This window comes from Macrobrachium rosenbergii, chromosome 45 (genome assembly GCF_040412425.1).
Source record: "Macrobrachium rosenbergii isolate ZJJX-2024 chromosome 45, ASM4041242v1, whole genome shotgun sequence".
NCBI lineage: Eukaryota > Metazoa > Arthropoda > Malacostraca > Decapoda > Palaemonidae > Macrobrachium > Macrobrachium rosenbergii.
The window spans coordinates 33,056,508-33,082,911 of record NC_089785.1 but is presented as its reverse complement, the minus strand read 5'-3'; the positions used below and the strand labels follow the sequence as shown (position 1 = coordinate 33,082,911).

General features: G+C 48.8%; 1 protein-coding gene across 3 annotated transcripts in view; it reads left to right on the top strand.

Moving 5' to 3' along the window:
- LOC136829891 (tRNA pseudouridine(38/39) synthase) overlaps positions 1-26,404 on the top strand; it is a 75,484-nt gene that overhangs the window by 11,361 nt on the left and 37,719 nt on the right. For all 3 annotated transcript variants that reach the window (XM_067088971.1, XM_067088969.1, XM_067088970.1), the window contains exons 3-7: positions 16,737-16,864; positions 17,073-17,234; positions 17,410-17,576; positions 18,573-18,694; positions 18,873-19,348. In XM_067088971.1, coding sequence (XP_066945072.1) covers positions 16,737-16,864; positions 17,073-17,234; positions 17,410-17,576; positions 18,573-18,694; positions 18,873-19,348 — 1,055 coding nt within the window. The remainder of the gene's footprint in view (positions 1-16,736; positions 16,865-17,072; positions 17,235-17,409; positions 17,577-18,572; positions 18,695-18,872; positions 19,349-26,404) is intronic.

The following is a 26,404-nucleotide window of genomic DNA, read 5'->3' as shown; positions in this document are numbered from 1 at the left end:
ACGAAACGCACTCTAATTGCAGGAGAAAGCTTGGGTTCTCTTCTCCGAATGCTTAAAGGGCGCCAAAATTCTCGAAGACAAGCGAGACCTATTCTCTATGTGGTCTCCTTTCTCAACTAAATGAAGATACAGCCAAGCACTGCGCTCCAGCAAACACCAATCAAACCGAAGGAGATCTTCTGGTTCAAACTCTTCTTCTGCCAGAGGTCAACAGGAGGAGACAGCTGGCGACAGGAGGCAACAGCAGCCGAGTACTGCATTATATCCACGAGAGCACGACTCCGTGAAAGGGAGACAGTTTGAAGCGACTCAGCTAAGTCCACACAAGTCAGCTAAATGAAAGAAAACTAGGTGCCAAAAGAAAATGGGAAATGATGGCGGGCAGGGGGAAGAGAAGTTATAACGACTCTCCCGCCTCATCCAAAAACAAGTCAACATACTTGAGAGTATTCCCATACGACACATCCTTTGAAAGCTGTGTAGCTAGAATAATATCTAGCTTGGAAACAACAGAAGATACTGTAACTATGGTAGATTTAGACAGAGATTTGGCGATAGCCGAAGAAAAAGTATCTAAAGAACGAACAAGTGCATTTTGACAGAGAAGGGGAATAGGTTAGTAGACAAGGATTTAGAAGGAGCAGAAGGTGAGATATTGGTTAAACGGTCGACTGAGTCGACGTAACAGAAGTAAAACTCACTACAGACACATTATTTTAAACAAAACTGTAAACCTATATATTGTTCCGACACAATATACAAACCCTCGGTCCTTTACATTAGGAGATACTTTCAGGCGTAGGCTGGAAACGGCCGTTAAACTCTTGAACAAGGTGGTTAGGCAGTAACTACCTCCAGGTAGGCGGGGATACCCGCCTGCCCGGATGTAAACATACCAGTTTGCTTTCGGCCGTCAGCTGTTGCTGACGTATTTTTTGTTCTCTCTGCTGACTGTCGTTAAGCTCTTACGGTGGGATCTTTCTGTATTTTTGTTTATATATTGCGTGTGTTTGATATTTGGTAATACAAACCCACGATTTGTGATAACCTTGTGTAAGCCGTCGTTCCCTGCCTGTGTCTGGGGTTTGACGGCCAAGGGCATAGCTGGAGAAGCGTAGCCAAGTGGTAATGCTTCTCTCCAGCGGCCCTTTTCGTAATACTGGGCGCCCTGTGCCGGGATTAGTTTGGGACGCTTTTTCTTCACTTCCCCTACATCCATTGGGACGTAAGATTAGTCCCTTCTTGGGCTTCCGCCCTCCGTGTGTAAGGGGCATCACTAATTTCTTCCTTCTTTTTGCTGAGTGTTTGTCTCCGCCTGCGCTTAGAGATTTGCGGGCTGAGTGGGAGGTTCTGGCGTCGTCGATAAGTTCCGCTTCCACGGCGCCCTTGGTGGGCTCCCCTCTGTCCTTTTTCTCTTCCCGTAGGTTCTTCCTTCTCTCTCCTTCGCCTCTTCGCTCGCTCGTCGGGTGAAGACACGGGGGAGGGGGGAGGGAGCGAGCAACCTCGTCTAGAGTAACTCCTAACGCTGCGTAGGGCTGTTCCCCTTGTAGCGGGAGGAGCCTCCCTCTACTAATCATATTTGTTTTTTCTTTCAGGTTGACAGTGAGCATTGCAGAGACAGCAGTAGTTGGCTGGATATCATATATCAGAATATCTTGCATGAAGCAGTCCCGACTTTCATTCAGTGTTGCTTCGGGATCGACCACAATACCTGATTAGATGACATATTACCACGTCGGGATCGCTCTGACTCTGTTCCCGCTGATGTAGTTCGATCGCTGTCATTGCTGGTTTTCATGTATGCTGTTGCAATGCTTCCTGCGTATCTGTGGTCTATCTGCTCCTGCTGTTCCCTGTGTTTTGCTCGTGTCAACTCTCACGACAGTCTGGGGCTGCTCTCCTGGTCTCCTGCCGCAGCCCGCCTGATCGCTCCTGTCGATGCTGGTGACTTTCAATGACACTCTGTCTGTTGCATTAGCTCCTGCCTTCCGAACAGCTACGTGGCTCCTGCATCGAATGTCCTGATCGTGCCCGCTTCTTCTCCTAGTGGTCGTGCCGGGGCCACTTCGTTGTGTTCCTGCCTGCTGCCATCCTGTAGAAGACGTGGGCGTGAAGGGAAGGAAGTCGCCTTGTGGAAGTGACGTTCCTGGCCGTTGCATAGCTCCTGCTCTCCGAACCTTTGCCGTAGCTCCTGCATCGGCTGTCCTGATCATTCCTGCTGCTCCTGGCGGGTCGTGCCCGGTCCGCTTCCGTGCGTTCCTGCTAGCTGCCCCAGAGGTTACGATGTCCGCCATCCTGTAGAAGATGTCGGCGTGAAGATTTAGGAAGTGGTCCTGTTGAGGTGATTTTCCTGGCCGTTGCAGTAGCTCCTGCCCTCCGATCTGCTGCTGTAGCTCCTGCATCGGCTGTCCTGATCATGCTTCTCCTGCGTCCGTTGTGTTCCTGCCGGACTACCCTGGAGGTTACGATGTTTCGTGTCGACCATCCTGTAGAAGATGTGGGAGTGGAGATGAAGGAAGCTGTCCTGTGGAAGTAGCCGCCGTCTTCTTCATCTTATCTTCGATTTCGTCTTCTGCTGCGTCTTCCCTTCCTCTCCCGAGGTCCTGGAGGTCCCGAGAATCGGCAGACCTTCATCGGCCGAAGGAAGGATGCTGCTTCTTCCCCTTGATGCCCTTGGACATTTAGGGACTGCCTCCTTCCGAGGAGGCAGTGGGTCTCTCGTTGGCTCTTCCCGACCTTCGGGTTAGGGAACCGATTCGCATAGCCGTGGGTTTTGTGTTTTGGAGCTTGCGGGCGCGCAGACCTCAGTTTGCGTTCCCGTTCCCGAGTCTTAGAGGTTCCGCCTCTAAGATGGGGGCTGCCGGGCGCTCGTTCGCGAGCGCCGAGTGCTCGAGATTCTATGGAATATCGAGTATCCCGATCTGGTCTGGAGAGATTTTCCTGGGCCCAGTTCGGGAGCAGTGCGAGAGAAAGGGCCGAGGCACCCAGGTGTCTCGGTTCCTCTTCCTGCCAGCACCGCAAGCGCTCCCCGAGTGTTTGCCAGTGCTCGGTCGGGTTCCCAGCCTGGTGTCTCGAACCTCTCGGTTCGAACACCAGAAGAAGCAAGGAAGAGATTCACTTTGGGAGTCCTGCGGGACTTCCAAGGGACTGACACTCTTCCGGAAGACAAGTTGGCCGATTCGCATTTTCCTGTGGGATCTTGCGTTTCTGGGGCCGCGAGAGCACGGCCTCTCGAGGCCATTCCCTCGTTGCCAGTCTTGGAAGTCTGCATCTAAGACTGGTTCTGTGCTTGGCTCTTTTAATCTATTAGGTAACAAAGCAGCCGCTCCCGATTTTCGGAAGTCTCGTGGGTAGCTCGAATTCTATGAATCACGAGCGCTCTCCTTCTGAGAGGCATAGGGACGAGAAAGTGTCGAGACACCCAGGTGTCTGGTTGCCGAGACACCCAGGTGTCTGGTTGCGGGGCGCCCAGGTAGACACCCAGGTGTCTGGTTGCCGAGACACCCAGGTGTCTGGTTGCCGGGACGCCCTTGTGTCTGGTTGCCGGGACGCCCTTGTGTCTGGTTGCCGGGACACCCAGGTGTCTGGTTGCCGAGACACCCAGGTGTCTGGTCGCCGGGACACCCAGGTGTCGGTGTCCGCGACGCCAGGTGTCTCGATTCTGCCCGCCTGCTGCTTCGGTTGCTCGGGGGGCTTCGTTCTTGTGTCTCGAACTTTAGGGTTCGAGCATGCAAGATAGCAGACACAGAATTCCCCTATGAGCCTTCTTCTCGAGGGGCCTTGGCCTCGGTTTCGGCCTCGAAGGAGTTTAGAGTTCGGGAAACTAGCAATTGTTCACAGCAGACGAGTCTGGCCTGCCCAGTTATGAGTCTGGCTCTGGCTCGGCTCGACTTGGCTTGCCAGACTGGCTCGGCTCGACTCGACATGGCTTGCCAGACTGGCTCGGCTCGACTTGACTCGGCTTGCCAGACTGGCTTGGCTCGTTTCGCGCTCGCCCCATCTCGCCTGCCTCCCAGTCTGCCGCGACACCGACCAGCTGGATCGCGTTCGTGATCGGCTCGGCTCGGCTCGGCCCTACTCGGTTTTTTCCGATTCGGGTTCTCGTGTATGCTCGAGTGAATTTTTTGCTCTTCCCAGGAAAGCACTTTGCCACGGCATAGGTGCTCTTCTTTCCCCGTGTGGCAGTAATCTCCTTCGGTTGATTATTGCTCACGGTCCGCCTCTCCTGCTTATCATTCTGGCAGGACAGGTAGGGCTACTCTTTTCTCCTCTCCTTTCGGTTGTTCCGAGAGGAGCGAGACGGACAGAGAGAGCTCCGACGAAATTTTCTTTCGGAGTTCGGCTGCCTGGCGTGCTTTGGGTATCGGTCCCCCGATTCTCTCGTATTATAACCAGGTAGCTGAGAAGGGTTTCATGGGATCTGTCAAGGTCTCCCTCCAAGGGGAGAAGTACAGGGGTTTCACGCATCGGAACAGCGAGGGTCTTCCTCTTCAAGCACGATCGCCCCGTGTTCTCGGGGAACCGCGCTGATTCGTCGGGCGCGAGGATCCCTGGGACAGGACCGCGGCTCCCCAATGAATAACCTTCATCACTTGCAACCCTTGCAGTTTCTGAGGGCCGAGAATGTCAGGGACCGCCGCAGTCCTGTCTTCCGAGAAACGTTCTCGACCTGATGGATTCTTTTCTTCGATGGAGTTAATTCAGGTCGAAACACCAAACTTCCACCCTGCCTCGGCAGAATATGAATTCTTCTTGCCTCGGAGGGTCTTGCTGACCACAGTTTTTGGGCAATTCTGGTGCTAAGAAGAAGGACTTTGTCCCATTCGGATCTCCAGTTTCGTAAGTCCCGAGTTGGCTCGACCCTTGGGAACGAACCTTTACTTGGTTCTGCCTTTCTCTTTCAGAGATTTGCCAGATACCCTGGTAATCAAGGTTCCCACCAGGGCACTGCCTTGTCCTTTGGACAATGGCCAAGAATTTTGGGTCTTATCATTTCAACTCGACCTTGGGTTCAAGCCAGCCCACCTCAACTCCTTAGCTAAGAAGTCCTAGGCTTCAGAAGAAGATTGCAACTGCTGATGCCTGGACAAAATGATGCTTATCGAGTCTCTGGAGCTGGCAGCAACATTGCCGAGACCTGGGAATGGATTCCTTCAGGAGAAGTATCTATTTCCCTTAGGTCTCGGCAATTCTTTCCATCGCCTCTCCCGTGCTCCCGATTCGGGAAATGCCAGCCGGCTAGAGCTAATTGTCTCGGTTCCCTGTCATCTTGCAGAAGCTTCCCCATGGTCGAAAATGGAAGTCTGCTTCCTTTTGCCCGTTCTTTCCTCTTCGAGGTATGAGGAAAGAGTTAGGCTAATGCTTGATTATAGGAACCTTCGAATATGCCTTCATATTTCCTCAAATCTTGTGTCTACTCACAGATTCACAGGTTGAGAATAGGCGCACACTGGTAAAGACCTTGTCTTGAATTTGTGCGACCGAGATGATTAGTACCTTCCGTCACCGTCCTGGGCTCAGGGCAGCCTTTTGGCCGTCCGAGAATCCAGGATGGGTTTTATGGTACTCACTGGTTTCATTGAACAATAAAACCACAGTAGTGACTTTTGTCGACAAACAGGAGGCAATCGTTTTTCCCCTGTTTTATCTCGACATTTGAAGGTACTCGAAAGTGTTGTTCTATTGCACACTCGACAGCTCAATTAACCAGATGCATCCCTGGTGGGGATGTATTGGTAGGCAAGCCTGGCCTCGGGTTTGAGTGATCGGGACAGAACATGCTGCTCACTCTTTTTTCACGAAGACTCATACAGAGACTGCTGGACTGAGAAATCCCTACCGTCCTTCTGTTGCCTCCTGCACACAAGTCAGTAGTGTTTTCTCGCTCTCCTCATACCAGACCAGGGGCCGCTCTGTTGAGGCATGCTGTCTTTTGGTGAAAACTCGATATCAACGTTTTTCCCTCCGTATTTGTCCGTTTCGCTAGGGGTTCACAAACATTGCTCACCCCGAGTTACAGACAAATACTTAAAGACTTCCCCTCCTTCGAACTGATTGCCGAGGCATCGAGAAGAATTCCGCTTGACCCATCCTCCTGTGCAGCTACACAAGAAGCGGTTCTTGAGGCAGTACATCCCTGTGGGTTCAGGACTGGGAGACTTTCCAGCTTTCCTTGCAAGCACAGGCTTTCTCGCTGAGCGGCAACAGATATAGCTGGATATCCCTTGAAGTCCTCTGCAACACTGTCCCAGGGACTGGATCCGTCTTCGCTGGTGGTGTCGTTGTCGGAACTTCTTCCCGGTCAGAGTCGCTTGTCAAGTCTGGACTTCCTCGTCTTCTCCACCGAGGGCTGCTTCTCTCCCTTTCAGTTTTGAAGAATGTAGGCCCTTGCGACCTAGTCTTTTATCTGAAGTAGCCTTCGTCTCCTTAGTCGAGAGTTAGCTACGGACGAGAAGCTTCTTCAGTCATGCTGTCCCAGGAATGTTTCCTGGGTGGCATGCGACTCTCGTTAGGGTTCCTGTCCGTGCTCTGCACTCGCCCTACGAGTCGTCGGATAGAGATATGCCCTCTTAGGTCCATCTCTCATGTTACCCTGGCCTTGGCGTAGAAGATGGAAGAACAGGGTGGGGATCATCCTTCTCGGATGTCGTAGGTGGACTCAAATCCATTGGCATCGACTGTTGGGTTCGAGTCCTTCTTGTTCCCCTCCTCCTTGGACTTTGTATCGATGATCCAGATCATTCGTTACTTTGTCCTATTGGGAGCTGTGGTACTTTCCGAAAGGTTCGACATTCCTAACCTGGATGTCGTCAACGTTTTCGCCAGTACTGTCTCTCCCAAGGAAGAAGTGTCTAAGGGCACATCTTCCTCCTGACTTCGTGAAGCGATCAAGGAGGTACTTGGCAGCTGATGACAACGATACGGTACCTTTCACCCGAGAGCTCACAAAGTCGATGGCTTGGTCCATCCCTCGCATTCGGAAGAATATGTCGGTACCACAGGAGCTGAAGGCGGGTGTGTGGTCCCAACAGACTACCTTCACCTCCTTCTACCTCTGGGATGTTGCACACAAGTCCTTGGACACTTTTCCTTGGGTCCTGTGGTGGCTGCTCAACAAGTTGTGTAGCTTATCCAGCTCCCTTAACGGGACAGGATTGCATCTCGCCTATGTTGTACGGCTGTGATGGCGAGAATGGAGGTTGAGTGACTGGCCTCTCTTCTTTCTCCCCATCCTGGCTCTCTTCCCACGGGCAGGGAGCGGAAATGCCGTTACAAGCTGGACCGGGCGATCGAGGCAGATAAGCGCATAACAGGAGCTCCCGTTCTATTTCCGTTAAGGTTAATAGAAGCAACCCCACTCCTTCCTCTTGCAAGGGGAGGAAGGAGACCATGACTATGAGACAACCCAATGCTTGTATTTGCCTTATTGTCATCCGACGTCAAATTCTTCCCAGCCTACTTTGCATGAACTGACGTTTCCTCTTTCATGCAAAGGGACCCAGAAGTCTGACAACTGATCCTGCGTTTCTTACAACCCGATCTTTTGTCAGAGGCAGTTTTTCCCTTCCTCGCTCTCACGACCAGGAAGGGAAGACAAGGTGGTGAACTCCAGTCAGTTCAGAGAGACTTTCTCAGATTCCTCCCTCCAATAAGTGAGTCTCCTAATGTAAAGGACCGAGGGTTTGTATATTGTGTCGAACAAATAACAATTTTTAAAGTAAATTGTATTTTTCCTAACTATACAAACCCGAGGTCCTTTACAATTATGCCCACCTCATGCCACCCCTCAATCTGTACCTGGGCCGAAAGGCAAACTGGAATGTTTACATCCGGGCAGGCGGGTATCCCCGCCTACCTGGAGGTAGTTACTGCCTAACCACCTTGTTCAAGAGTTTAACGGCCGTTTCCAGCCTACGCCTGAAAGTATCTCCTAATGTAAAGGACCTCGGGTTTGTATAGTTAGGAAAAATACAATTTACTTTAAAAATTGTTATATTAGTCTTGTAGGTGCTAACAGCCTCATACTAGGTGCTGATGACAGCAGAAGTCTCGTTCATAGTGAAGATTAATATTTACCAAAACAGTCTTTCGATTAACATTGTACAAGACATTGAGCATGAAAAACAGAGGGAATGCGAAAATTATCACCTTGAGATGGATATTATTAATATGTATATTATACTAATTCTAAATATAGTTGATAAGACTGTGAAAAGGGAGACGCACAGAACCCAATCGTCTTGAGAACCGACCCGGTTCCGTGGTAGCTGACTCTTTTGCAAAGTCCCACTATCGCAGGGCAGTCCAAGGCTCGGGCTACAAACAGGCAAGGACACCAACTCCTTACTTCTAACAGGGGAAAGCAAAAAAGAACGTACACTAGGGGGGATTCGGAACGGTTCCTTGTCACGAACTCATATCCTAACTTTTTGTTATGCTTTTTCTGAACCGAAAGGGGAGAGAAGGCGGAGCTATGAAGGAAGTCTCAATACTAGCACTTTCAAAATGCCTAGCCTGAGTAGGGATAGCTACAGATCCCTACTCAGGCTTTCACAATCTATCAGCTTCCCTTCTTTCCTATGTGTGACATTCAAGCATAAAGTCCTCACACCAGTCCTTGCATTCCTCACATCTAGTTTTGAGATCACACTCTGTACCCCTGCAGCTGGTACAAACCAAATGTTAATCTACTACAAATTTCAACATCCTACTCATACAAAAATCATTCCTACATAGCCTGATGTTATTGGTTTTGCTTTCAGTGGAAGACATCTTAGGAAAATGAAATTACAATACCGTAAACAGGTGCAAAACAGCCAAAATTCACAGAATACCAACAAACACCTATGCGCAATGGCGGCAAGGAGAATTCTGACTAGAGCTTAAAATGTTCGAACACACCTGGTGGAGACACAGGTGAACTAGACAGTCTTCCGGATCAGCCAAGTAATCTTCTTTTTTGTTTGAATGCCGACTTGCCTATCGGCACAGGAGATATAGGCTAATTTAACAGTAGGTAGGTATCCAAATAAGAAATTTCATTATGAAAATTTATATTTTCCCAACACATTTGTGATAAGCTGAGGTGCCATTCCATTGCAGTTAACTTCTTTATTTGCATGAAACAACATTGCCAGTCTTTATAATGTAACTCAAGACAAAATAAAGAAAAACTGTGGACTCCCCAATGTGGACTGTTTTGTACATGATTATAGTGTAATTCCCATTTATGCTGTATTATAATTCTAAAGCAGTGTGTTTTAATGTTCAGTCGAAATTATGTTTGTTCCGACACAATATACAAACCCTCGGTCCTTTACATTAGGAGATACTTTCAGGCGTAGGCTGGAAAACGGCCGTTGAACTTCAACAAGGTGGTTAGGCAGTTACTGTCCGGGAGGCGGAGCACCGCCTGCCCGGATGTAAACATTCCAATTTGCTTTCGGCCGTCGAGCGCACGGACGTTGTTCTTCGCTCTCTGCCTGACTGCATTTTTTTCTTCATCATTCTTGGTGGGAATTTTCCTTTTTTCATTTTTGTGTTATGGATAAATCATCTAAATCCTCCCATCCCCAGCGTGTATGTCCTGGGGTGGGAGGAAAAAGTGTAATTCCTTTAGATCTAGAGTCGATGTGGACCCACACGCTCTCTGCACATCTTGCAGGGGCGGTGTGTTCACGCGACTCTACTTGTAATGAGTGTTGTTTGTGGTCCTCCGAGCAATGGGGCAAGTTCGAAGAGGAGGAGATCTTACCGTCGTAAGCCTACCAGGGAGTCGTCCGAGGAAATACGCCCCCGACGACCCGTTGGTGGCCGATGTTTCGGGTTCGTTTCTACCTCCCAGCGAACTTCCTCTTCTTGCTCCCTCCCTCGGTGAGGATTCCCCTCCCCTTCCTCTTACGTTTCTTCGTTTGTGGAAGGGCACGGGGGAGAGTTGGACCGCGGCTTCATCTCGGAAGTCTCTTCCCGTTCCGGAGGGGAGTTTTTCCCTTCGGAGCGGGTGGAGGCTTCTTCTATTAACCCGACTTTTGCTTCAGGTACCGGGCTCGATAGCCAGACGATGATACCAAGTTCACCCTGGCTGCACCCGGGCCTACCTGGCTCGGCTCTGGAAGGTTTGGCTCCCATGGCCCCCTCTCCAGTCACGACCCACACGGCAGCAACAGCCACTACCACGACTGTCACCTTTCGCGGTTTGTCCAGATGCCGATTTCAGTTGCTTTCGCATCTGGACACCCAGGTATCGGCGTCATCCGCTGGCCAGCACGCTGTTCCCCTGCCACCTGGCTTTCTGGCACCATTTCGCGACTGGCCCCTCCTACATGGTGACGTCATCGCACCCGTATGTGACTGTTGCTGCCCCGTTGCTGAACATGGCCTGGCCTTGGATACGGTTCCTCGTCTGTCTCTCCAGCCCGGCCCTTCGTCTGCCTCAGTTCCCTTTCCAGCGACCTTGGCGCGGCCCGTACCAGATCTGCATGCGGGAGGGGCGGCGCTTGCATCCCTGGCCCCGCCCACGCCGGTTCCTGGTCGACACGCGGCTCGCTGCCCAGGCAATTGCTGGTCCGAGCTCCGCCGTCTCTGCCCGGGTTGCACCTTCTGCTGTTGTGGCCCCTCCCGCTGTTCCTGTTCCTGCTGTTCCTGAGTCCGCGTCTTCGCTTTCTTGGATTGGTGATCTGACTGCTTTCCTGAAGCAGATGGTGAAGAAGAAGAAGAAGAAGAGGTCTAGGAAGGTGTCGTCGTCGTCTTCATCTTCGTCTTCATCGCGTCGCCGCGTCTGCTGCTTCTTCCTCTTCCTCTTCCAAGGCTTCGCGGCCGAAGAAGAAGAAGTCTGTCTCTCCCCCCCCTAAGAAACCTCGTACTGAGATTTCTAAGGGTCTGTCTCCTTCCACACAGAAGGCAGTGGGTTCTCTCGTTGGTTCTTCCCGATCTTGGATCAGGGAACCGCTGTTCCGGCCTCCGGGCCAGGGGCAGCGGGAACCAAGGGTGTGCAGACCAAGGTCGGCACTCTCCCGCTGCGCCTAAGAAACCTCCTGCTTCTAAGGCCAGCGAGACGCGGCCGGACTCTCGTTCGCGAGTTGCTCGAGTACCCGGGTCTCCAAGGAGACCAGGATACCCCAGTCTGTTACGGTGGACACTTCTCGCCGTACAGACCAGGGCGTGGGACGAGAGAAAGAGCCGGGCATGCAGGTGCCCTTCTCTTCCTGCTGGCACTCCATCCAGTGCCAGGTCAGGTTCGGATAATGCTTCAGCCCGAGGGGCCGAGTGCATGGAGAAACAGGGAAGAAGTCCCCTGCTCAGTCTTCCCGAGAGGCTTCGGTCTCGAAGAAGTCTGGGGCGCGTCTAGAGGACAGCGCAAGCTCAGCGTCAGCCAGCCGCTGCGTTCGACTCCTCCCAGTCCCAGGCCGCGCCCACGCCGCCAGACTGGCTCAGGGGAGGCGAACGCGCCGGCTCGGCTCGCGAGCCGCTCCGCTCTCCTCGGGAGACCGTTTCACCTGGGATGAAATGTTCTCCTCGACCTGAGGGCCCGTCATCACCGCGGGTTGATGACCGCCCTCGGCCTGCTGCCTCTACTGGTTCTGCCAGTAAGGGCAGTGGGAGCGCCCGATCTTCCTCCCCTGTCCCCTCCGCTCCTTCGGTCTCCTCCAAAGGGCGTGAGTCGGAGAGGAGGAACTCTGGGGAGTGTTCTCCTCAGAGTTCAACTGCATGGGGGTATGTTCCTGGCTCGGTCCTTGGCTCGACCAGGTCCTATGCCCGTGTAGTTCAGGAAGATCCTCAGGGTCTGCCGAGGTTCTCCCTCCTGCGGGAGAGTAGTTCGGGAGGACCGCACCCTGGAAGGACTTGAAGGTCCTCTGCCTCAGGATGCGGACACCCCGAAATACAGAGGACTTTTTCGGAGGTTATAGCGCTGATTCGTCGGCACAATGACCTCGGGAAGGGACCACGGCTTCGTCTGTGGATTGTCCTTCACGCCTCGAATCCTTCTGGGGTCCTAAGAAGGAACCCAAGGCTTCGTGGGGCTGCCGTGGTCCACGCTTGCGAGGGGTACTCGATCAGGTGAACGGTCTTGTGTCTGGGCAAGACAGTTCCCTTCGATCGAGCGCGCCGGAGAAGCTTCTTCCTCCCCCTCTACCTCGTCAGAAGCGCTTTTACTCTCCAATAGAAGGAGCGTTGCTGACTAAACAGGTTGACCCGGACCTGACTCGTCTGGATCCGGGTCTTTCGTTGCAGCAATTGTCGGCAGAGAATGTTTCTCTCTCCCAGCAAGAAGCTGCAACCCTGGAAGCCACCGCCATGGCGGCCTTTCAGGCAGTCTCCTGGCTCGATCTGTGGTCCTTCACAGTATCGAAGGTAGCCGCTTCCTCAGGCGCCATCGCACCTGGGAGGACTCTGCTTTTGGGAGACTGTGCCAGTCTGGAGGTAGGGCTATTTCCTACCTTGCCCACCAGACTGCAAACCTGTGGGCAAACTTGGTGTTAAAGCGAAGAGACGCCGCTTCTCTCTCGCTTGCCAAGTCTGTAGGTCCCGAGTCGGCAATCGCTCTGCGGAATGGACCGTTGCTGGGTTCCTCCTCTCTCTTCCCTAGAGAGTTGGTGGATGCCGCGGTGGACAAACGCCGTGCCGATGAGAACGACCGGCTTGTCCACCAGGCAGTGGTTAAGACCTCCGGGTCTTCTCGTTCCACTGCAGCCAGGTCTTCGGGCCAGGCTGGCCCTTCCTCGGCCCCTAAGAAGTCCCAGTCTTCGAAGGGGTCCCGAGGAAACACCCAGCCTTCTTCTTCCTCGAAAAGGGGGGGTTACTCCCGTCCTTTTCAGCCCCCTTTCCAATCCGGTAGAGGGGGCAAGGGTAAGAAGAAGAAGGGGAAACGCTAGGGGCGGCGTTCCCCCCCAGAAGCTGCCAAAGGTGGGGGGGTGCCTGTCGAGCCATTGGGCAACGTGGCAGCGACATGGAGCCGAGACCTGGATAGTGGATGTTCTTCGGGAGGGATATCTCCTACCCTTCGAGTCTCGGCCTCCCCTCCTCACCTACACTCCGGTCCATCTCCAAACTTATCTTTCAGGTTCGTTGAAGGACATCGCACTACAGCAAGAAGTGCAAGCCATGCTGAGCAAGAATGCTGTAGAAGTCGTGTCGGACCAGTCTCCAGGCTTTTACAGCCGGATCTTTCTCGTAGAGAAGGCATCAGGGGGATGGAGACCAGTCATAGACCTCTCTCCTTTGAACCGTTTTCTTCGCCAGACTCGGTTCACGATGGAAACAGCACGATCGGTGCTGGCCTCCATCAGGGAGAACGACTTCATGCTTACGGTGGACTTGAAGGATGCGTATTTTCAAATACCCATCCATCCGTCCTCGCGCAAGTACCTCCGCTTCGTCCTCGGGGAGTCGGTCTTCCAATTCAGGGCACTTTGTTTGGGCTCTCGACCGCTCCCCAGGTGTTCACGAGAGTGTTCTCTCTCGTGTCAGCTTGGGCCCACTCGCACGGATACGTCTTCTGAGGTATCTCGACGACTGGTTAGTCCTGGCGAGCTCTCGCTCGCCGCAGTTGCTACAGGACAGGGATCGTCTCCTCGAGTTTTGCCAGGATCTAGGGATCGTGGTAAATCTGGAGAAGTCAGATCTCACCCCAAGCAGAGGACGAAATACCTGGGCATGCTGATAGACACGGTGGCAGCAAAAGTCTTTCCCTCGGACTCGTATCAGCAAGTTCAAGGAGGCAGCACAGTTGTTCCTGTCTCGACAGGAGCAACAAGCTCGGCAATGGCAAGTCGTCATCGGTCACCTGTCGTCATTAGAAAAGCTAGTTCCTCACGGGCGTCTTCACTTGCGGTCTCTCCAGTGGAGACTAAAGGAGCTCTGGTCCCAGTCCGAGACCCCAGTCCTTCCTCATTCCTCTTTCCGAGGAAGTGAGAAAGGACCTCCACTGGTGGTTGGACGACAGGAACCTCTTAATAGGAGTATCCCTGCATACTCCCCCTCCGACATGCTTCTGTTTTCGGACGCATCGACCGAGGGATGGGGCGCACACCTGGAGGAGTTGCTGACTTCGGGAGTGTGGCACCGAGACGACAAGCACCTTCACATCAATATTCTGGAGCTCATATGGCCTTCCTGGCTCTCCAGGAGTTCCAGGATCGAGTGATGGGACACTCCGTGGTGTTGATGAGCGACAATACCACGGTAGTGGCATATGTCAACAAGCAGGGGGGACTGGTGTCCCATCAGCTTCATCAGTTGGCAATGCAGGTGCACGAGTGGGCAGTAGCTCACTCGGTAGAGCTGTCAGCCAGATACATTCCAGGCAAGAGGAATGTAGTGGCGGACAAGCTCAGCCGCCAGAGCCAGGTGGTAGGGACCGAATGGTCCTCCATCAGGAAGTAGCGGAAAGGCTGTTCGACCTGTGGGGGCGTCCAGTGATAGATCTGTTCGCCACCCGGCACAACAGAAAACTTCAGGTCTTCTGTTCGGTCGTGCCGACCCATGGGCCGCTGCGGAGGACGCTTTCCAACATCCGTGGGACAACCTCGACACGCACGCCTTTCCTCCATTCTGTCTGATTCGCGGGTAATCAGCCGAGTGATGATCACCCCGAATCTCAGAATGACTCTGGTGGCACCCAAATGGCCACAGGCCAATTGGTACCGGACCTGCTAGCTCTCCTCTCCGAGGCACCGAGAGAGATTCCCCTGGCCCAACCTTCTGCGTCAACCTCACGCACAGCGGTTCCACCTGGCAGTGCATTCCCTGTGTCTTCACGGCTGGAGGTTATCCACCATCTCTTGCGAGCGAGAGGCTTTTCACGCCGGCGCAGCAACAGAGATGGCAGGATACCTCAGAAGATCCTCCGCAGCGGTATACCAGGGAAAGTGGTCCGTCTTCTGTGGTTGGTGTCGTCGTTTGGGGTATCTCTCCGGTCAGAGCTACTGTTCAGCAGGTCGCGGACTTCCTCGTCTTCCTTCGCCGAGAAGAAGCTCTCCATTTCAGCAGTAAAAGGCTACCGCGCCGCACTCGGCCTAGTCTTGCGGCTGAAAGGAGTAGACATCTCTTCCTCTTTCGAGATTCTCTACTCATGAGAAGCTTCGAACGGTCTTGCCCACCCAGGATCTCAGGCCCCCTGCGTGGGATGTGACTCGTTCTAAGGAGCCTGACTCGTGCACCTTACGAGCCTTTAAGAGAGTCGTCAGACAGGGATCTGACCCTCAAGACCGTTTTCTTGCTTGCCCTGGCGTCGGCGAAGAGAGTTGGCGAACTTCATGGACTTTCCTTTGATGTAAAACACTCAAGGGGATGGGGATCAGTTACGCTCGATTTCATCCCGGATTTTGTAGCGAAGACTCAGAATCCTTCGGTCCCTGACGCACGGTTCGAGTCCTTCACGATCCCCTCCCTAGAGGACTTCGTAGATAATGATCCAGACGAGATGCTACTGTGTCCTGTTAGGGTGCTGCGGCGCTATCTGAAGAAGACTCGGCACCTCCGGCCTGAGTGTCGACGACTCTTCGTTAGCACCTGGCTCGACCAAGAAAGAAAGTGTCCAAGAACACCATCTCTTTCTGGCTTCGTGAGACGATAAGGAGAGCGTGCTCTGCTGCAGGAGAAGGCGACACGCGATGCACGCTTCGTCCGAGAGCTCACGAGGTCCGCAGCATTGGTCCATCCCTCGCATTCCGGAAGAATATGTCGGTACCACAGGTACTGAAGGCAGGTGTGTGGTCCCGACAGACTACCTTCACTTCCTTCTACCTCCGGGATGTTGCACATAAGTCCTTGGACACTTTTTCCTTGGGTCCTGTGGTGGCTGCTCAACAAGTTGTGTAGCTTATCCAGCCCCTAACGGGACAGGTTGCATCTCGCCTATGTTGTACGGTAAGGATTGGGGAGATGTTTGTTGAGTGACTGGCCTCTTTTTCCTTCTCCCTATCCTAAGCTCTCTTCCCACGGGCAGGGAGCGGACGTGCCGTTACAAGCTGGACCGGCGATCGAGGCAGGTAAGCACATAACGTGAGCTTCCGTTCTATTTCCTTTCAGGTTATAGAAGCAACCCCCACTCCTTTCTCTTGCAAGGGGAGGAAAGAGTAAATGACTTTGAGACAAACCCAATGCTTGTATTTGCCTTATTGTCATCCGACGTCATTTCTTCCTAGCCTACTTCGCATGAACTGACGTTTCCCTCTTTCATGCAAAGGGTCCCACAAGTCTGACATAGATCTTGCGTTTCTTACAACCCGATCTTTTGTCAGAGGTGATTTTTTCCCTTCCTCGCTCTTACGACCAGGAAGGGAAGACAAGGTGGTGAACTCCAGTCAGTTCAGAGAGACTTTTTCAGATTCCTCCCTCCAATCAGTAAGTCTCCTAATGTAAAGGACCGAGGGTTTGTATATTGTGTCGGAACAAATAACAATTTTTGAAAGTAAATTGTATTTTTCCTAACTATACAAACCCGAGGTCCTTTACAGTTATGCCCACCTCATGCCACCCCTCAATCTGTACATGGGCCGAAGAAAAGGCAAATTGAATGTTTACATCCGGGCAGGCGGTGCTCCCGCCTCCCGGACAGTAACTGCCTAACCACCTTGTTGAAGTTCAACGGCCGTTTTCCAGCCTACGCCTGAAAGTATCTCCTAATGTAAAGGACCTCGGGTTTGTATAGTTAGGAAAAATACAATTTACTTTCAAAAATTGTTATGTTGTGTACTAGCAATATTTGTTGCATGTCTTATGTTTGTCCATTCCAGGAACTTGAAGCACGATTCTTGCAATTAGAAGCCCACAATAAACAGCTTCAGAACCTTCTTGCTAAGAGTCAGGGTGTTGCAGTTGAGACAGGGAAGCCCAAGAAAGAGAGGCCCTTTGACTTTTCAAAGTGAGTTCATATTGGACACGTCATTTTCTGTGAATGTGTTTCTTTCTTGAGCCCAGAGTTCAAAATTGCCGGTAGAATGGGTATGGTTAGAGTAAGGCAGTGTAAAGGAGGCAGAATAGAGGAAGAGTGAGAAAGAGAAAACTGTGGAGAGAAGAATCTTAATGACTTTAATCAGATCATAATAATGATTCACAGTTTTACACTTCAGGTATTCCAAACGTCATGTGCTGTTGAAGTTTGCTTACTTAGGATGGGATTACAGTGGCTTTGCTGTGCAGGAAGACACTCAGCAAACAATTGAGGCTCAAATCTTTTCTGCTCTGTTGAAAACTCGGTTAATAGAGTTGAGGGAAACTTCCAACTACCACAGGTGAGATATTTTGAGGAGGTTGGTTAGCATGTCCTGATGCAATCCATTCATTCGAGTATATTTTCGTGTTGGTATATACAGGATTACATTACCTTACAGTATACAGTACTAAGCTTTTTAACAGTGATTATAGGCACTACTTTACAGTACATCAGTTGTAATATTAACATTCCAGATGTGGCAGAACCGACAAAGGTGTAAGTGCCTTTGACCAGGTCATTTCCATTACCTTACGGAGTCGTCTGACTTCAGGAACTGGCGTAATTGTTGGGGATGACAAGCCAACAGCGTGTGTGGATGGTGATGATCAGGAAATTAACTATGTCATGTTACTGAATAAAGGTAAGAGACCTTTGATCATAGAATCTACTTGAATGTCTCTTTATCTGATGGTAAGGATGAAGAGGCAGAAAATTGTATGAGATTAAACCTAACTTGTACTGCAGTTTGATTACAGTAAGCAGTTGATCAAAGGGTCAAATATGCATGTTTTAATTTAGACAGAATTGAAGTGATGCACTGATAAATGAAGCAGTATGATTTCAGATTGATAGGAATTATTTTGTAATTTCTTATAAGTAAAAGCAGTGCTTACTGTGTCAATGTATTGCCAATAAACCGTGTAGTACTTTGACCATTTTAGTAATTTCTTGTATCCTAATGAAGTGTATTCATTTCGAACATTGAAATCTTGTACTGTAGTTTGAATCACTAGTTGTTGCTATCATGAATTTTGTTGGATTGGTGTTTTGTCAAGATGCTTGGTGTTCAGAGGCTGAGAAGAAAAATTAATTGAGATGGTTTTGGCATGTGGTGAGAATGGAAGGGCATTCAGTAGAGAAATGGTAAATGTGGGAAAGGCTGGATGCTGACCAGCGACCAGCTCCATCCAGTGAAAATATAGTTCCTGAATGGATTTTATTGCTTTTAACAGATAAACTGGGCTTCATAACCAGATATGTCAGTGATTTGTGTGTTGTTGAAGTCTTACTTTAAATTAAAATGATTGTACTCAGTTTTTCTTTGAGTAAAATTCTTATGATGGAGATCAAGAATCAGAGTGGTATGGAATGTTAGGACTTTTTGTGAAATCCCAGAAGACAATGAAGTAATCTGATCTTTATTTATGGTATGGTTAGTGGAATTTGAAAGGAGAAAAATTAAACATTTTAACTGGTACTTGTTCACACTTTTGATGAACATTACCATAATATTCAAGTTCTCATTCTTTGTTTTTCTTTACCATGTTGACTGGTTCATGGAATTGATGTTCAGCTTCTTATATCATGTACTGGATGAAAAATTTTCTTGTAATCGTACAGAATGTTTTGTTTACAGTTCTACCCCCAGAGATACGCATGCTTGCTTGGTGCCCAGTAGCAGTTGGGTTTTCAGCAAGATTTGACTGTTCTCATCGAACTTACAAGTACTTCTTTCCAAGGGGTAATTTAGATATCAAAGTAAGTACCTTGGATTGCAGCTAGCGTGTCTTCGTGAATTACACTCCAGTTGGAATCCAATGTAGCTTTGTGATGGATTGTTTTTCAGCTTTGCTGTTTGTAATAAAGTTGTATTTAGACCCCATAATATTGCCCCACTCCATGAACATAATTTGTAAGTTATGAAACTTATTTACAGTTAATGAATGAGGCAGCACAGCATTTGATTGGCTCTCACGACTACAGAAACTTCTGCAAAATGGATGTGGGAAACGGAGTCATCAATTTTTGCCGACGTATTTTGGCCATTGACATTTGTGAAGTCAGAGATGATGTGAAAAAGTCTGTCTTCAGTTCACAAGTCTGTGATGAGAAGTGTGACAGATATTCAGAAAAAGAGGAGAATATGATAACAGATGATTCTTCTGGTCAGATTTCTGGTAATAATGGAACGTCTTCAGCAATTGATGTTTCGCATTTGGACTACAATTCAAGCCCAGAGACAGGGGGTGGGGAAACCTCTGATGGTTATGACATGTGTGTCGCTACCATTGAGGGACAAGCATTCCTTTGGCATCAAGTGCGTGCAATCATGGCAATTCTCTTTTTAGTTGGAGAAAGGAAAGAAGGTCCAAGTATAGTTCAAGAGCTGTTGGATGTTGAAAAGTATCCGAGGTGAGTTTTTTATTTATTTTGATAAGCAAATTGAACAGTTAATGTGTTTATGGTTTTTCTAATTTTTTAACAAAGATGTTAATGGTCACTGTAAATAATATATAATTTTTTTTACATAACTGAATACATTACATTTGCAACAGAATGAAACTATTGTTTTACAACTGCTGTGACGCAGATGAAGGCATTTGAGATGTACTGAAAGCACAGAGAGGGACTAATCTGGTGTTACTGATAAACAGCATTGCAGCTCTGGAGCTTTGCCAATCATTTGTTTTCAACTGATAAAGGAGCCCTATTATATTTCTGCCAGTTTGATGAGTCTAGTACTAAATGATGTTCAGCCATAGTTGAAGCCAAAGTCTTCGTGGATTTAAACACGTAATGTGCTATTTATTTAAATTATATATATATTTCCTCCTAGGATCATTCTTTAGAAATACAAATCTTGCATTATTGCAGATTTTCTATGAAGCAAGCCTAATTATCTTATGTAGAAAACTTTAAACAGAGCTGCCAATGAAAAAAATATGTAGTTATTGCTTCAGGAGTAAGGTGAGGCTGAGCTGTTGCTTGCATGCCATGTTAATTCCAGTACCACTATTGAAACATGTGCTATCAAAGCCTCATGACAAGTGAAATTAATGCTAACCTCATTCCATAAGAAATTGAATGAAACTATCAGAAACCCTAACCAATTCATCTGAGGAAAACTTTCGAAATTGAGTTTTATATAAGTAACTTACCAAGTAATTACATTGCAGCTTAGATTCAGAATTTTGCGTCCACTCCTATGCTTCGTTGGAGAACATTCAGCACCAACTTAGTAATTTGCTGGGCCTGTTACACCATCCACCGAAAGTCTAGTGTTCGAGTGTCCAGTGCCATAGGCTTGACCCCTTGGACTGTTTCCGTGCCCTGTCATGTACGGACTTGGACAGTTATGGTTTTAGAGTTTTTTCCGATCTTGTTTTGTATTCTCTAGAAGGAAATCTCTGGTGCTCTCTTCTTCTGTGAGATTCACACAGTTGCAACAGGCTATCGCTCCCAAACGATGCCTTTCCGACACTGGTTTCAGAGCGCTTGACATTTTTTTCTTGTACTCGGCTCCTGATGATGGGCTGCACGACCTCAGTTCCTCATTTCTTTCTCTTGGACAGTAGATGAAGGTCAAGAGGGAGACAATCCAGTTAGTTCTTTCACCTATTCTCCAGAGTGGTTGGATAGGAGCTGGGATATGCAGGGAGCACTCTTCCAGATCCCCATCTGAACTCCAGAGAGACTTTTAGTTCCGCCTTTCAGGAAAGTTTCCCAATTGGGAGTTTGTGCTTCGACCTCTCCCGATTTCTAGCTCTTCCTGCATTTGATTTCCCCTTTTGTCTGAGCATTACTTCAGTCTGACTTCTTCACTGCATTTGAATAAAGGGGCTCGAAGGCTCTTAACAGTAACCTTTACTGGGACAGGGAAAAACAGTCGGACACCTCCGTGTTGTTTCTTAGCCCAGGTTTCTTTACTTGGATTTCCAGTGGTGGCTGTCTGAACATGACTTGCTCATGGGAGTTCCTTCTTCTGCTGAGCTTAGTTCTAGTCTTCTTCTCAGCACCTCAGATCTAGGTCAAAGTAGCCCATTTGAAGAATTGGGAAGATGTCTAGGACTCAGTCCCCAAGAAGAATGGAACCTTCATGTATACTTTGGTGAGCCAAAGCGTTTCTCTTACGGCTCTAGTACTGCTCAACCCTAGCTCTGTGGTAGTCTGTTTGGATAAGACATGAGTCCTAACACATTTACTTAAGCAGCGAAGCTGGATCCAGCATTCCCTCTCGACCAAATAGCAGAGTTCTTCCTCTGTTGACAGATCAATAAAGTCCTCTAGTCATTTGATTTATTCAGGGACTAAGCGTTGAAGGACATACTGGGCCATCAGAAGCTTGTCCTTTCCATCATGGCCTTTCAATCCCAAGTTGTCAGAATCTCTTTATTGTATGAAGCAAGCCAATCTTGGACCTGTTTGCATCCTCAAGGAAACTTCTACATGATATAGAGGGATGAATAAATTTGTTTGTATTTAGCATTTCCCAACATTTTGTAAAGAGAGAGAGAGAGAGAGAGAGAGAGAGAGAGAGAGAGAGAGAGAGAGCGAGTGTAATGGTCGTTGGTGAGTGCTTGGTTGTTGGAAAGGGGATGAGGTCGTTAGTTTGTTTACGGCGCTGTCCGTCTGTGGAATATGTGGAGGATTTTTCGGTTTTGGAGTGAGTCTTGAGTCAGAGCTAGTGCTAGTCAGTCGTTTGGTCTTGGACAGTTTTTGTGTGCTTTTTGAGAGTTGTTGGTTTTTCTTGTTAGTGTACTGTTCTTGTTGTGTATATAGTTCTATCTTCTTTTTTTTTGTTTCCTTGTTTTGTTTGTGTGGTTTTGGGTGCTGTGTTGGCGACCGTGGACGCCTTACTCCATCTTCCAGCAACTGACGATCAGGGTGAGTGTTGTGTACTGTTTTTTTGTGTTTTTTTAAATTCCGCCACATAATATTTGGCGCCCAACGTGGGCAGCTGGTGGTGCAGCTGCAATTGAGATTAGTGGCTAGTAGTGTGACTGGAGGGAATGGAAGAGGAACTGGTGAGGTTGAGAGAGGAGTTGCGGCTGGCAAGAGAGGAGAATGAGAGGCTGAGGGGTGAGAATGAGGAGTTGAGGAGTCAGTTGGAGGAGATGGGGGGAATGCTAAGGAGTGCAAAAGAAGAAATGAAAGGGGAGATGAAAGAGTCAGAAGAGAGAATGGAAGAGAGGATGGATAAAAAGTTGGAGGGAATGATGAAAAGTGTGGAAGAAATGATGAAAGGTATGTTCAAGGGTGGTTTTGGAGAAGGGGCTGTTGGAGGCAGGTCCTCTGGAACGTGTGAAGGGGCAAGAGAGAAAGAAAAGGAGGAAGAAGTGAATGGAAGCGTGAGTGATGAAAGTGATGTGGAAATAGGAAGTAAGAAACGAGAGAATGAAAGGCAGGGTAAGGAAAAGGGGAATGAAAAGCAAGGGAAGGAACAGAGGGAAGGTAAGGATAAGTCAGGGGAAGAAAAAGGGAAGAAGGGAAAGGGAAAGGAAACTGGTAAGAAGGGTAAGGAAGTGGGAAAGGCAGGAAAGAAGGGAGAGGGTGAAGGCAGTAGTGATAGTGAGGTGGATGGAGGTGAGTGGATAAAAGTGGATAAAAAGAGGGGGAAGAAGAGTGTAATGAGTAAGATGAATGTAAGTGCAGAAGTGGACTCTTTGTATTTGGAAGAGGGTATGAAAGGACAGAGTGAAAGTAGCGAAAGTGAGAGTGAAAGTTAGAAAGAAGTGAGAAAGGCTATGTATGTGAGGGAGGTACCCCGGTGTGAAAGGTATAATGAGTATGGAAGTAGGGATGTGCATGATTTCTTTAGGGAGTATGAAAGGTTTTGTCAGGATAAGTATGGGGAAAGTAAGAGAGTGTGGGCACGAGAGAATTAGGAGAATATTTGACTGGGTTTTTGCTTGATATGTATAGGGTTATTATGAGTGTGGGGATGTTGAGTATGACAAGGTGAAAGCTAGACTAGTTGAGCAAGCGAGGCGTATGAAAGCGAACAGAAAGTGTTAAGTATAAGAGGAAGAATGAATTTGATGAGGCAAGAATGAAAGCTGGGGAAACCTTGTCACTGTATGCTTGTAGGCTGGAGACGTTGGCAAGGAAGAAGTTTGGGGATGATGGGATAGATGAATGTAAGGAGTTAGTACGGAAGTTGTTAGGGACAGTGCCAGATGGAGTTAGAGAATTTGTGAACTTGAAGCGGAAGGAGAAGAAAAGATGGACGAATGAAAGCATGACTTGGGAGAAATTTTGGAAATTGTAGAAGATTATGAGCTTGACAGGGTTATAAAAAGAGAGCAGAAGTGTAAGTGTAAGGGCTGGGTAGATGAGAGAGTACCAGAGTTTGGAAGCTTTAGGGATGCAGTGTTGAGGGGCCCAATGAGAATGGCCGATAGTGTAATAGATAGGAGTGTAAGAGCAAGTAATGTGGAGGTGCCAGTGAGGATGAATGGTGGGTTTGTAAGGGAACAACAGGTTGGACGGGTTAGGGATAGTAGTGTACAAAGGGGAAGGTCGATGAGTGGAAGTCGAGCAAAGTGTTTTAGATGTGGAAAGGAAGGACATACAAAGAATGAGTGTAGGTGGGCTTTAGGAGCGTGTTTTGGGTGTGGGCAATCGGGACATTTGGTAAGGGAGTGTACAAAAGATAGGGGGGTTAAATGCTACAGGTGCGGACAGGTGGGTCATATTGCTAATGGTTGTAGGGGTACCCGAGTGAATGTAATATGTGGCAACTGTGGTAAGAATGGGCATTATGCGAGAATGTGTTCAGAACCGAGAGCGAAGTGTGACGAATGTGGAATGGAAGGGCATGTATCAAGTGTATGTAGACGAAAGAGGGTGACTGTGACAGCGAATTCGGGAAACAGTGTGAAGGGGGTTCAAATGGGTGGATCCTCCAGGATGCAAGCGGTGCGTGTGATGCATGTACGTGAGAGGTTGTTGCATGAGGATCAGCAATTTGTTTTGATAGAGTATGGTAGGAAACGTAAGAAAGGGAAGAACGTAAGTGAACGGAGTGATCGTAAGTTGTGTGATAGGGGTGTGAATGCCAAAGTGAAAATGAGTGATAAAGCGTGTAATACGGATGAATGGGATGGTATGAATAGAACGTATAGCATATGCGGGTTTGATATAACTGAGTTGACTGAACGTGTAGAGGTAAGTGAACGGTTGGAGGTGAGCGAAAGTGTAAGAGTAAGAGAGTGTAGCAGTGATAGACGAGTGATTGAAAGCATGAATGAATCGTTGCAAGAATTGGAAAGGTCAGTGAGCGAATGGGATGGGTTAGTTGAAGAATTGGGGGAGGTATTTGGGAACGAGTTAGAGGGTATAGATGAGATTGTGGATGAAATTGAGAGTGGTAATAGTGAAGAAGATAGCGTGAATCTGAGAGAGAATGGAGGAGAAAATGTAAATCTGAATGTTGCTGGAAGAGAGAGCGAGTCTGAGAGAATGATTGCGTGCCCATGAACGCGTTCTAAAGGACCTGCTAGTGAGCATCCATGGGTGTTACGAAGGCGATTTGAATGCAGTGTGAAAGGTGTTGGTTGGGAAATGCTAAAAGGGGGGAGAATTATAGAGGGATGAATAAATTTGTTTGTATTTAGCATTTCCCAACATTTTGTAAGAGAGAGAGAGAGAGAGAGCGAGTGTAATGGTCGTTGGTGAGTGCTTCGGTTGTTGGAAGAGGGATGAGGTCGTTAGTTTGTTTACAGCGCTGTCTGTCTGTGGAATATGTGAAGGATTTTTCGGTTTTGGAGTGAGTCTTGAGTCAGAGCTAGTGCTAGTCAGTCGTTTGGTCTTGGACAGTTTTTGTGTGCTTTTTGAGAGTTGTTGGTTTTTCTTGTTAGTGTACTGTTCTTGTTGTGTATATAGTTCTATCTTCTTTTTTTTTGTTTCCTTGTTTTGTTTGTGTGGTTTTGGGTGCTGTGTTGGCGACCATGGATGCCTTACTCCATCTTCCAGCAACCGAGGATCAGGGTGAGTGTTGTGTACTGTTTTTTTGTTTTTTTAAATTCCGCCACATAATAATGATTGAGGAAGTGCTGAATAGTCTCAGCCTCGTTTCCAGTTACCGTACTTACAGTTGTTGTGGACTCTTCAAGATCTTTCCCCCAACGTGTGTCTTCTCAGACAAACTAGCTTCGAGGTATTACCAGGGGTGGTCCACTCTTGCCCAGACAGGCACCAGACTGTCTGTAGGATTGTCTTCCAAAGAATCTTCAAGATGCATTGCAGAGGCTATTACACGATTCAGAAGTCACCCTCTTCCTCTGGTTCCCAGACTTAGAGGTCGTCTTCTAAAGCTGGTGTCTGACTTTTTGTCTCTTCTTTTTAGACACCTCTGACCCTACTGCAGATTACCTCTGTTTTGAGAAGGTCTAGGTTCTCTCGCTTTCCTTGAAGAGATACCGATCTATGCTTATTTCTGGTTAAGCACAGAGACCTGGATCTTTTACCTTCTTCTCAAAGATCTCTCAGGCTCTTTTCACACCCAACTAGGAAGCAAGAGATGTGTTATCCTCGTTGTTTCCTTTGATTTTAGCCAAGGATCCATCCAAGACCTGGATCCGTTCACTCTCCCGTAGAGCTTAACGGACATCCTTGGCTTCCAGGAGCTCTGTCCAGCTCCCAATTCCTAAGTGACCTGGTGTCCAGCTTGCATGACACCAGCTACAACCTGGCACCAGCGCATGCTCTAAGCACTCAGGAGCATTCACCAACTCCGAGGGAAAAGAGTGAACTCTGTGTCCAATTGGATTTTGTGGTATTTACCTAAATAGGACTTGATAATCTAGAGGGCCTTCTTATCCTTTGATGTTTGGTCAAGAACCCCTCGCCCTTGGATTAAGATCACATTGTCCTTCATCCTAAAGAGAATTTATGAAACACTCAGATTCAGGAGAACAAATTTGCCTTCTTTTAGTGAAAGCTAAGGTCATCAGAGCAGCCTCTATTTCTTTAACTTTCAGGCACATAAGTCCCTTACTTCCATTTGGCATCGGCCTACTGGAAGCATATCGTCCTTCACATCTCACAGGCACATATGCCCATTACTTCCATTCTGCATCGACCTACTGGAAGTATAATCGTCCTTCGCATCTCACCATCTTAAGAAGTGAAACCTGAACTTCTAGCTCCGCTGGCACCCAGCTCTTCGGGCACCAGCTACAGTCTGTCGCCAGCTTTAGAGCTTCCAGAGCCTCAAGCTGCTAGCTTGCCTGGCACCCAGCTCACCTGGCGCCAGCTACAAGTCTGGGCCCAGCTATAGAGCCCCCAGCGCCCAGAGCTCCGGGCTCCCCTGGTTCTCAGCTCACCTGACACCAGCTACAGTCTGGCACCAACTTTAGAGCTTAAGGCGTCCGTGATCTCCCTGCAGCTCAGCTGATGCCCAGCTTGCTGGGTGCCAGCTACAGTCTGTCACCAGCAACATACATACCAATCTGCAAGCTTCCACAG